General features: G+C 52.5%; 1 protein-coding gene across 1 annotated transcript in view; it reads right to left on the reverse strand.

Moving 5' to 3' along the window:
- The window catches only part of ADRA1D (adrenoceptor alpha 1D), a 29,583-nt gene extending 20,878 nt beyond the window's left edge, over window positions 1-8,705 (reverse strand). Inside the window, exon 1 of the mRNA XM_006894221.1 lies at window positions 7,536-8,705. Within this exon, the coding sequence (XP_006894283.1) occupies window positions 7,536-8,661 (1,126 nt within the window). The 5' untranslated portion in view covers window positions 8,662-8,705. The remainder of the gene's footprint in view (window positions 1-7,535) is intronic.
- Between the last annotated feature and the right edge of the window lie 2,349 nt (window positions 8,706-11,054).

The following is an 11,054-nucleotide window of genomic DNA, read 5'->3' on the forward strand; positions in this document are numbered from 1 at the left end:
GGGACATCATGCTTGGGAGGGTGGAGGGACAGCACAGGAGAGGAAGGCCCTCTATGAGGTGGATTGATTCAGTGACTGGGGTAATCGGGATGTGTGTATCGGAGACAGTGCAATTGGCACAGGACAGAGCAGAGTTCAGGGCTGTTGTACATAGGGTCGCTATAAGTCACAAGCGACTCGATGGCATATAACAACAACAACAACAACAACAACAACATATGTGTGTATATAAAACCCAGCTCTCTTTTGTAGCTCTGTTATTTGAGTCAGCACCAACTAAGTGTCAACAAGCTCCCCGGAGCCCCAGCTGTGGCCCCACAGTGGCTATGTTCACTTAAAGTGATCAGTGCTGTCCGAGTGCTTGCTGATTCCAGGTCTGGAGCAGGAAAAGTACAAGCTGAGTCTGGGATGTGTGATCTGACCAGGCAGTGAAGACAAGTTCAGTTCTCAAGGCTGTGCCAGGTCTCGGGGCACCAACTTGGAACAGCTCCACTGGCCAAAGATCCTTTAAGCTCCCCGACCAAGGATGTCTAGAACAAGCATTCCACAGCACTAAAAACACCTCAATGGTCACATGTGGAAAAGTGCTTGGGAGTTGCTGCTTATTCTGATAAACCAAGGCTACCCAGGGGCACCTCTCCTGCCTTTCCTGTACAGGCTCTATTTTTATTAACCAAACAGTACATAGACACGGAAAGACTAGTAGAATATCACCACCTTAAGTCTAAATAAAATAGTCCAGACCATGCCCAACGGCTGCAAAAGCCAGCAGGTCAAAGGCTGAGGGGACACTTTTTCCAGGGGACTGCCAGTATTTGGACCCCTAATCCACATTAGATCACTTAAGGGAGGGATTTATGCCCCAACACCAAACCTGAATCTAATAAAGGCAATTCACTAGTTCACTATAGAGAACTAGTCCATAGAAAAAGACATCGTGCTGTGGAAGATAGAGGGTTAGAGTAAGAGAGAAAGACGTTCGACAAGGTGAACTGACCCAGGGACTGAAAGAATGGGCTGGAGCCTATCAGAGACGGTGAGGATGACGCAGGAGAGGGTTCAGATCTGTTAGGGGGGTTACTGTGAGTCAGAGTCGACTCGATGGTGCCTGAAAACAAAGAACAAAGGGACATGTTTATGGCATAAAGAGGATGCAGACTCCAAGAGGTGGGCTACTTTTGGGCCCAAATAATCTGGTTTCTCATTCAAACGGAGAGAAAAGAGCATAAGAGGAGAAACTAATCAATTATTTTAAGGATGAAAATCTATCAAATGTCAAGTATAGATCCTTTTTGGATTCAGATTCAAACCAAAAAAAAGTAAAACTTGAGGAGACAACTGGCGACAGATGTTTCATGATAATAATCACTGATTTTTGTGTTATAAGGAATTGTATTCTCTTTAGAAGAGATCTTATCGCCAAGAAACGTACACTGAAGAATTTATACACAAAATAAGGTTTATTTCATAAATCATCCTCCGTGGTACGAAGCATGGGGGCGGGTTGGGGTGAGCCAAGATCAACTCTGAGGTGGAAACTGTTGAAGCTGGGATCACAGGTCCATGGGGGTTCACTTACTGTTCCACTTCAGTCTGTGTTTGAAACTTTCCATAATAAGATGAAACAAATAAAACCAAAATAACAAGCCGCACACACTGTTTATTCATAGTAATCACTCAGTAAACACTAGTGGTTATGTGGAAAGTGAAAATAAAATTTCACTCACTCTCCCATTTCTGTGGAATCAGAATCAACTCATTGCTGGTCCTCCAGCGGGTTTCACAGGCTGTGAATCACATGGGAAGTTTGTCCATCACACAAATGACCCTAACCCCTCATTACCAAAGATGACCAGCTTTAATAGAGGGGAGGGCTGTGCTGTACCACTTTCGGCATGAGGAGATACAGAGAGGCCATGGGCCCAGCCACTTTCTCCCTCTGCACTCACTTCCTGAGCATCTACTAAGAGCCAGGTGCCACAATGGCACAGAGATGATGCCAGGGGACAGTGGAAAAGAATGCCATTACATGCACTCCAATCCTGTACCTCACAATGGCCACAGGGAACCCACGGAGATGTGGCCATCAATGAGACAACTGTCAAACAAACATCCCAAACCCACCCTTCACACCAGGCTACCCAAGTGTGTGTTCCAGTCAAGATGCTGATTCTTCAGCCTCTTTTCTCCTTCCTGCTCTCTTCTCTCTCTCTCTAATTAACACACACAGACAGTAAAGTTTATAATTCAAGATACAGAACATTTCCACCTGTGAGAAGGTTTTCTTTCATACTTCTCAATCATACACACATACTCCCCCACCCACACAAACATCCGGTCATCATTATTCTGCCCATCTTTCTCCTATGGAGAAGCTTGTGAATTCAAACTGTCAACCTTTTGGTTAGTGACCTGACACATTCCACACTACATCACCAGCATGCCTTATTACTCTGACTTTCATCATCACCAATTAGTTTTGCCTATCTTTGAGTTTCATATACATAGTGCCATATGTATGCTTTTAATTTAGGATCTGGCTTCTTTTTCTCAACACAATGTCTATGCTATTCATCCACTCTGTGTGTGTGTGTGTGTGTGTGTGTGTGTAGTCACTTTTTCTTGCTGTATAGTATTCCAGATCATGGACAGACCACACTTTGTTTATCCATTCTTCCCTTTGATGGTACATGCCCCATCTCTTGAACCTCTTCCCATGCATACACATCCTGAAGGGGTGGCCCAGACAACCTGGGATGGGGTGCCACTGGATTCTTCATCCCCATGGCTTTTGCCCTTATGGACATGCAGTCCCTCCCTATCTCTGGAGTTCTTGGTGATAATCAAGGCCCAGGAGGAAGAAGATGCCACATGAGTAGCTCTAAGCTGTCTCCTCTGCCTCTTTCTAATGCCTTCAAAGTGGGTACCCCCTTTCCCCAGGGATCCCTCCATGTCTCTCACCTCTTCTCCCTTCACTCTCTTTCTGGGAGACTGCACGCCCTGCCCCTGAGTCCCCCACTCCATCTTTTGCCTCATCACAAGTTCCTGACACCCTCACCACCCGCCTGGCATCTAGAGATCTGTTGTTCCTTTGGATTTCACATTCCCCCCAGATTTGCTGCTCAAAATGCTCTCTGTTCCTTCAAGGACAGCCCCTGCCTCATCCTCACAGTCCTGGGTTTCAGTGCTGTAAGCGCCCTCCCATGGCCGTCAGGTCACCCTGGCCCCACAGCAGGCCTGCACCGCTCCTGCTCTCCTAGTCGTAATGCCACAGAGCGGAATATCTGTTTCCCTGCTTGGCCTCTGTTCTACTCATTCGCTGTCATCAGATTCCACACCATCGGCCTCCGACAGTGCTCTGGGCTCTGACGAGGTGCTCAGGAGGCCTGGCATGGCACAGACCAGAAGGAAGGAGGAAACAAGGACACCACACTGGAGTTCCCGTGCCAACAGCCTCAGAGATGGAGAAAGTGAGAAAGCAGGGTGCACCAGCCAAGGGCAGAGCTTGGAGCTCAGGAATGGCATCAAGGAAGAGAAGGGCCTCAAAAAGAGAGCTTTATACAAGTGCTTATTGTCACAGAAAACACTTCACTCTTCCAGAGACTGGATCAACACATTGTGGAAGGGGCCTACTATGTTGTGGTGGGGGGCGTGTACTGTAGAGTTGCAACTGACCCACAGCTGGTAGGTTTTCACAGACAATCCCATGGGGGGAGACTGCCCATTCTCCCGTGGAGCAGCTGGTGGCCTCACACTGTGCGCCTTCAGGATTGCAGTACAGCTTCTTGCCACTAGGTTACCAGAGCTTAACAACAACATGGAATACTATAACACTAGTAAAATGAACCACCAAGGATCAATGTCAAACATAGAAGGAGCGGGGGAAGGCAAACTGAAGACTTTGTAGAAATCTTACGGACGCACAGAACGTTACTACCCTTGACTGTAAATGCAGGCACATGTGACAACAGCGTAAGCACACGTTTGAGAGTGAGAGACAGAGGTGATACTGGGGAGAAAGGGAGACAGAGGGGAAAGGACATGGAGGGAACTGACCTTTGGCTTTGCTTCAGCTCTGAAAGGAGAGAAAGCAGTCTGAAGCATATTTGGCAAAATGTGAATGTCTGTGCAAAAAAAAAAGGGGGGGGACCTGGGTGCTTAGAATATTAGCATCTGAGCATTATGGAGACCTGGTGGTACATTGGCTGCTAACCCAAAGGACAGCAGTTCAAAGATGCAACTGTCTGCTTCTGTATGGATTTATAGCCTTGGATTTCCAACGCAGATCTCTGCCTGATAGAGTTATTACGAATAGGAATCAACTTGGCAGCTAGGGATTGGACTGAGTTTGGACTGGTTTATCTGTACACTGTTTGGTTACTAGGATGTTAAGAGAAACAAGTACGGTGGCTTTCTGTCCCATAGGGGACTGGAGTCAAGGGGAAGAAGGAGGGATCCCACAGCTAGGCAGGGCCGGAGCAGGGAGTGAGGACAGGAAGTTGGACTAGGAGTATTCTAAATCCTAGTTGGGGTGGGTTGTTGAAGAGGGAGAAAATAAACTTTCTCCTTCATGCCTATTTGCCCCTCAGATGTGTGGCTTCAAGTCTGTTCCTGCTCCGTACCAGCTCTGAGTCAGGGATCATTTCCACGTGGTGATCTGTCATTCCTTGTCCATACTGAGCCTCTACTACAAAAGCAATAGATGACTCTGTGCTCACCATGGGCCACAGTTACATTCCTACACTGTAACCCACTTCACGGGCACATTGGTAGTTGTTACGTGCTGTCGAGTCAAGTATGACTCCTAGCGATCCTCTGAACAACAGATCTGAACCCTGTCCTATCCTGTGCCATCCTCGTCATCTCTCACACACTTGAGCCCATGACTGCAGTCACTGCGTTAATCCATTTCATTGTGGGGGAGGGGAGTGGGGGGTTCTTCCTCTCCTTTGCTCTCCCTCTACCTCCCCAAGCATGATGTCCCTCTCCAAAGAATAGCCTATCCCATCAACATGGCTAAAGTATGAGAGGTGAAGCTTCGCCCTCCTTGCCTCCAAGAAATACTCTGGCTGTACTCTTCCCAATACTTCTCTTAGTGGTAAGATGTTCTCTTTCCACTCAGGAGACATGGGTTGGATTCCTGGCCAATGAACCTCAGGCACAGATACCACTCACCCTTCTGTCGCAGGGGACTTTGCTCTAAGTTCAGCAAAGCTTCCAGACTAAGATGAAAGAGGAAAAAAAAGACTCAGAATCTATTTCTGAAAACCAGCCACTGAAGAAAAATCACTGCAATCACAGGGAAATCCACAACTTATAGAGAGGATGGTGCCAGGCAGAAGTGGACGTCGTCATCTTTGTTGTGCACGGGGTCACCATGAATTGGGAGCCAACTTGATGGCCACTAATAACAGCAATGACAAATCAGCAAAATCACACAACTGCCCTATTTATTGGTAGATATCATCATTACGACCATCCCTAGATTGATGATGAGAAAATGAAGGCACAGAGAGGTTAAATGACTTGCCTAGAGTCACACAGCTAGTAAGGGGCAGAGGCGGGATTTCAACCTAGGCTGTCTGTCTGGTGCCACAGATTGTGATGCTCACTGTTAAGTGCAGGGACCTAGTGATGGGCACAGAGGAATCAGGGATTCTGTGCTGACATAGCTCCACCCTTACAGAACTTTGGGCTGATGGGCTGAGTCTGACACGACACCAATCAACAGGGAACTCAGGGAGCTCTGGTGGCCTGCTGTTATGTGCTACCAAGCTGTGCTGGCCTAGTGGTAAGGAATTGTGCTGTCAACCCAAAGGCACAAGGTTAGAATCTACCAGCTGCTTTGGGGTGGGGGGAAAACTGACAATCTCCTCCCATGTGACTAATTGTCTCTGAAAACCTGCTGGAGGGTCAGCTATGAGTCAGTCTCGACTCAATGGTACACAACAACAATACCGATCAACACACAGGGCTGTAAATTCATTTCAACACAGATGTGATTAGAGCTACTGATCCAGGGAAAGAAAGTACAGTGTGCCTCAGGGGTGTAAGAGGAGGCACACTGAGACTGAGGGATCTGGGAAGGCTTCTCCTAGGACGGGACATTTAAGCGAAGATGGAGACACAGCCAGGAGATTAGGGGAGGACAGTCCAGACAGGGGGCACAGCAAATGCAAAGTCCCAGAGACCTGTGTGAGCTGGGTTGGTGGGGAAGAATAAAGCTCCATGAAGGGGTGGGTGGGCATGGGCATTGCCTTGAGGGCAGACAGGAGGCAGCCACTATAGGGCCTTCTGACCACCTGTCCAGGTGTGTCCTCAGTCCTAGTTCAGGCCTATGGTCCCAGTACAAAGACTCCTGGTGCCCTATTTGGTTTGGACAATAAACTTAAAGGTCATTCTTTCATATGATAGAGAGTTCTGGTTTTGTTCCCAGGGCAGTGGGGAGGCATTGAGAGGTTTCAGTGAGGGAGTGACACCAGCTAATTCATAATGTATAAAGGCCACTCTGTGTGGAAAAGGTCTGCTGGGGAGCCCGATGCAGGCCATTGTCTCCTCCCTGACTCATCCCTTCACACAGTGTGGACTGTGGATGGTGCAGGGGTGGCCTCTGCTTGGGTGAGCCCAGCTTGCAGCCCTGAGCGAAGAGTGACTCAGGGCACCCCAGGGATGCAAGTGTGTCCCCAGAGATGCTGCCTTCCTTTTTTTCTCACTCTGCTGGACCAGCCTTGAGACTCTCAAGCGGGCCCCATGAAGTGGGTAGAAGGTGCTGGAAAAAACTACCTGGCTCCCAGGGCTGCAGAGAGGCTTGTGGGAGAAATAGGCAAGTTCTCCAGGAGCACTGAGTCATGTCCCAGCCAAGGCAAGAAACCCCTATTAGCAAGATTAATTTTCAGTTTGATAAACTGCCCTTACTTTCCCCCTTCTCATCTCCACCTGGCTCCCATCTCCACAGTTTTCAGAATTGAGATCCAAGGGTATTCACAAACCTCAGCTGGGAAGGGGGTAGGAATGGGTCAGTTTCCAAAGGGAAATGTAGAATGAGTGCTGGGGCAAAGCAGATGAGGATGAAGGGAGACGATCTGCACACGTGGGTTCACCAGGGCTTGGTGAGTATGTTCACAGGAGGCTCACCCACTTTGGGCCCCACCTGGCATTTGTATGTGGGCAGAACAGGGGGTATGAGTGTGTACAGGTGCGCACTTAACACTAACCACATGCACCGGTGGAATCTACAGGTGTCCACGGACCTATGATACTTTCAGGGGTCAAGAGGGTAAAACATGCCTGGGAAGGGAGGTTTGGAAAGGTAAGAGGCTGTGAACAAAACTTAAAAGCAGGAAGCGCCTCTCCCTCTGCCCTACATAGTGGAACGCCAATGTCTGCTTTTCCAGAGAACAGAGAAGTTATGAAACCAACACTCCTTTTTAAGAGTGCAGAGTTAAAGGTCATTCAAGGCGGGGGAGGGGCGAGGAAAACAGAGCCAAGGGCAGGGGGAGGGGAAAGAAGGGGTCGATGGGCAGGGGGTCACTCACCAAGTGGCAAAACGAAGAAGAAGGGGAACCAGCAGAGCACGAAGACGCCCACGACGATGGCCAAGGTCTTGGCTGCTTTCTTCTCGCGGGAGAACTTGAGCAGACGCACAGACAAGGAGCTGCGGAAGTTGTGGCCCTTGGCGCTGCGCGCTACCTGGGTCCCGTGCGCTCCGTCGGCGGTGCTGGTGCCTGCGCCGCGACAGTGGATGCGCAGCACCACCTCGGAGGCCTTGCCCCGCTCGCGCTTGACGCCCGCCTCGAGGCTGCGGGTGGTGCTGCGCGCCACCACATAGACGCGGCAATACATAACCACGATGACGGCCATGGGCAGGTAGAAGGAGCACACCGAGGAGAAGACGGCGTAGCCTGCCTCCTCGGTGATGCCGCAGAAGCGCTCGTCCGGGGGCACCGGCTCCTTCCAGCCTAGCAGGGGCCCCACGGACACCACGAGGGCCACCACCCACAGCAGCGCCAGGATGGCAGCGGCCTTGCGCTCGGTCATGATGGCCGGGTACTTGAGTGAGTGGCGCACGCCCACGTACCGGTCCACGGAGATGGTGCAGAGGCTGAGGATGGAGGCGGTGCAGCACAGCACGTCCACAGCGGCCCACACGTCGCAGAAGGCGCGGCCAAAGGCCCAGAAGCCTAGGACCTCCATGGTGGCAGAGAAGGGCAGCACTGTGGCGCTCAGCAGCAGGTCGGCCACGGCCAGGTTGACGATGAAGTAGTTAGTGACAGTCTGCAGGTGGCGGTTGCAGGCCACGGAGAGGATGACCAGCAGGTTGCCCGCTACGGCGGTCAGGATGAAGGCAGCCAGGAAGACACCCACTCCTAAGCCCTGCGCGCTCACCACCAGGCCCCCGACGGCCGCCGCCGTGCAGTTCACCTCGCCGCCCGCGCCTGAGCCCCCCGGCTCCCCGGCCGAGCTGCCGTTTTCCTCGCCGCTGCCCGTGCCCACCACGCCGCCGCCGCCGCCCGTGGCACCTGGCACGCTGCCCACCGCCGGGCCCTCCGAAGCGACCGCGCCGCCTGCGCCGCCCGCACTGGGGCTCGAGCCGGTCCCCCCGGAGCCGCTGTCCGAGCGGGATCCTTCGAAACTGACGCTCAGAATGTCACGGAAAGTCATCTCAGCGCGCGGCCGTCGGGGGCCGGGCCGTGCGGCTGGCGGGCAGAGAGGCAGCAGGCATAGCCGCGAAGCTCCGGCTCCGTTCCCGCGCGCCGCTCCCGGTGTGGTCCGGCCAAAGTTGCTGGGACGCGGGGCGCGGTTGCCCCCAGCGGTGCGGAGCCGGCCAGGACGGCGACCGGGTTCCCCAGGGCTGGCCGCGGGATCGTACCGCGGAGCCGGGTGGGCGACGCGCGCCCCTCTCGGAGCGCGCCCAGGCGAGCGGGCAGAGCAGCGGCTCCGGAGCGGGAGGTGCGGGCGGGCAGCGGTCACTGCGGCTCCCAACTCGGCGCGGGGGGCGCGACGGGGGAGGGGCAGCGCCCACAGGGAGGAGGGGGCGGCCCGCGCCGAGGGAAAGGGTCCTGCACTCCGGGGAGAAGGGGCTGTGCACGCTGCGCGAGCCGGCGTGCCGGGGTCTGAAGGAGCAGCGAGGCTGGCGCGCGCTCGGGCCCTGCAGTGCCGCCCCCGCCTAACCGCTGAGCCCCACAACCCTCCTCCCTTTGCACCCCTTCGGCACTCCCTCCCGCGCCTCTCTCTGACCCCTCCCTTCTTCCCTCCACTGCGCCCTCTTCCTTCCACCCACTCTCCGGCTGGCCTCTTGGTCACTCGCTGGTGCCCTTGGGTGCGCGGAGCGAAGGCACGACTCTCGGGTCGAGTGCCTCCCGGTTCCGGCCGCCAGAGAGCAGCAAGAGCCCGGGATCTGCGGACTGCGGACTGGACAGTGCAATGCAGGCGGTTTCAGGCGGCTGCCTGGCTGGACTTGCTGCACCTCCTCTCTCAGGCTACTGGCCAGGGAAGCGTCCCATACGCTGTGCCTGTGCTGGGCTGAGACTAGGTCTGATGGACACACGAACAAGAAATTGTACGCCTGCAGCCCTTGAACTCTGCCTGTGACCCATTCATCTACCGCTTCCCTTCTGCGCTGCTACTTCCCTCCACGTCAGATGTTGCAGTAAAACTTCCTACTGCTGCATCAAGACGGTGCTTTAAAAAAAATATATGTATTGAGCATTCCCTTTTTAACTTTTGAGAAATACAAGCATTATTACTATTTCAAGTATTTGTGCAGAGAGTACTTTTTTAGGGAAGAGGTTAGAAGAGGTGCAGAAGGATGACTTGATGGCATGGCTAAGAGGACGGGGCCAGCCCGTGGTATCCACATCCAGGGTTCCCTGTATTAACTGTTGCATCTCCTTGCGCCACCATTCGTCGTGTACCAAACAAGGTGCTTTCACTGGACACCTCCCTTCTCTGGAGAAGGACATCATTGCGTGGACAAATGGAGGGTCAGTGAAAGAGGAGAGACGGATCTTTTAGGAGATGGACTGACACAGTCCTGGCAGCAATGAATGGGCTTCAGCAGCAGACGGTGAGGATGGCACAGCACAGGGCAAGGTTTTGCTCTGTTGTGCGGAGGGTCACCGGGCGTTGGAGCCAGTTTGACAGCACTGAATAACCTTGTAATGTCGTTTGTGACGATGAGATGAACTAATACATGTTATGCTCCCCTCCCCCTCCCTCTCCAGTACTGCCTGGAATTGTGAGATGAGCTGGGTTAGCAGGGCAGGATTTGAACAGGAGAGGCAGATGGCAGAGGGCTGTGGATCTGGTGTGAACCGAGAACACTGGTAGGACAGAGATGGAAGCCTGTGTGGAGAGATTGGTCATCCACAGAACTAGATAAGGAAGAAGAGATAAGCCCAAACCAACCCATTCATACAACCAAGCAGTACCTGTCCTTATCCTGGGCAGCTATCTTGCTGGACACTTGGGTCTGGGGTGGAGGGAGGGTGACCTGCAAGCGAGGACCGCGGCAAATTTAGGTGCAGGGATTTACGTTTGCCAGGGAGATGAGGTCCTACTTGGTACAGTGTTTGGGAGGGAGAGGAGGCTCCACCCATTGGGGGCAAGATGGCGGAGAGTCCTGGAGAAGAAAGTGCTTTGGAGAAAAAGTGGAATGTGAGAGAAATGTTGCAATAGGGGACCCTTCTCTTCACAGAAGCCAAGTTTAGAAAGACCTCTTCTGAAGGTCTCCACTTCTCCACCATGTCTTTCACTTGGGTCTCTCTGAATTTACCATGGCAAACTGAAAGGAAAGTGAAGTGTATCTTAAAAGTTTAGCAGGCAACTGACTAAACACAAAAACTTTGAACATGGATTTCCTCCCAGAAGGATAGAGTTGGGAGTGCACTCACAGGGTGAATGAGCCAGGAGGTCCACATGTGAGTGTTCTGCCATCTTGAAGCGTAAGGCTCAAGGAAACTGGAAAGTCTATTCAGTTCTAGACTTGACCAATTTTCAAGGAGCTCTAGGAGGACATATTATTCAGCCTAAGACTGAGGCTGGGATGGTAAAAG

Source organism: Elephantulus edwardii, unplaced genomic scaffold (genome assembly GCF_000299155.1).
Source record: "Elephantulus edwardii isolate Elephantulus edwardi_28Jun2011 unplaced genomic scaffold, EleEdw1.0 scaffold00138, whole genome shotgun sequence".
Taxonomy (NCBI): Eukaryota; Metazoa; Chordata; class Mammalia; order Macroscelidea; family Macroscelididae; genus Elephantulus; species Elephantulus edwardii.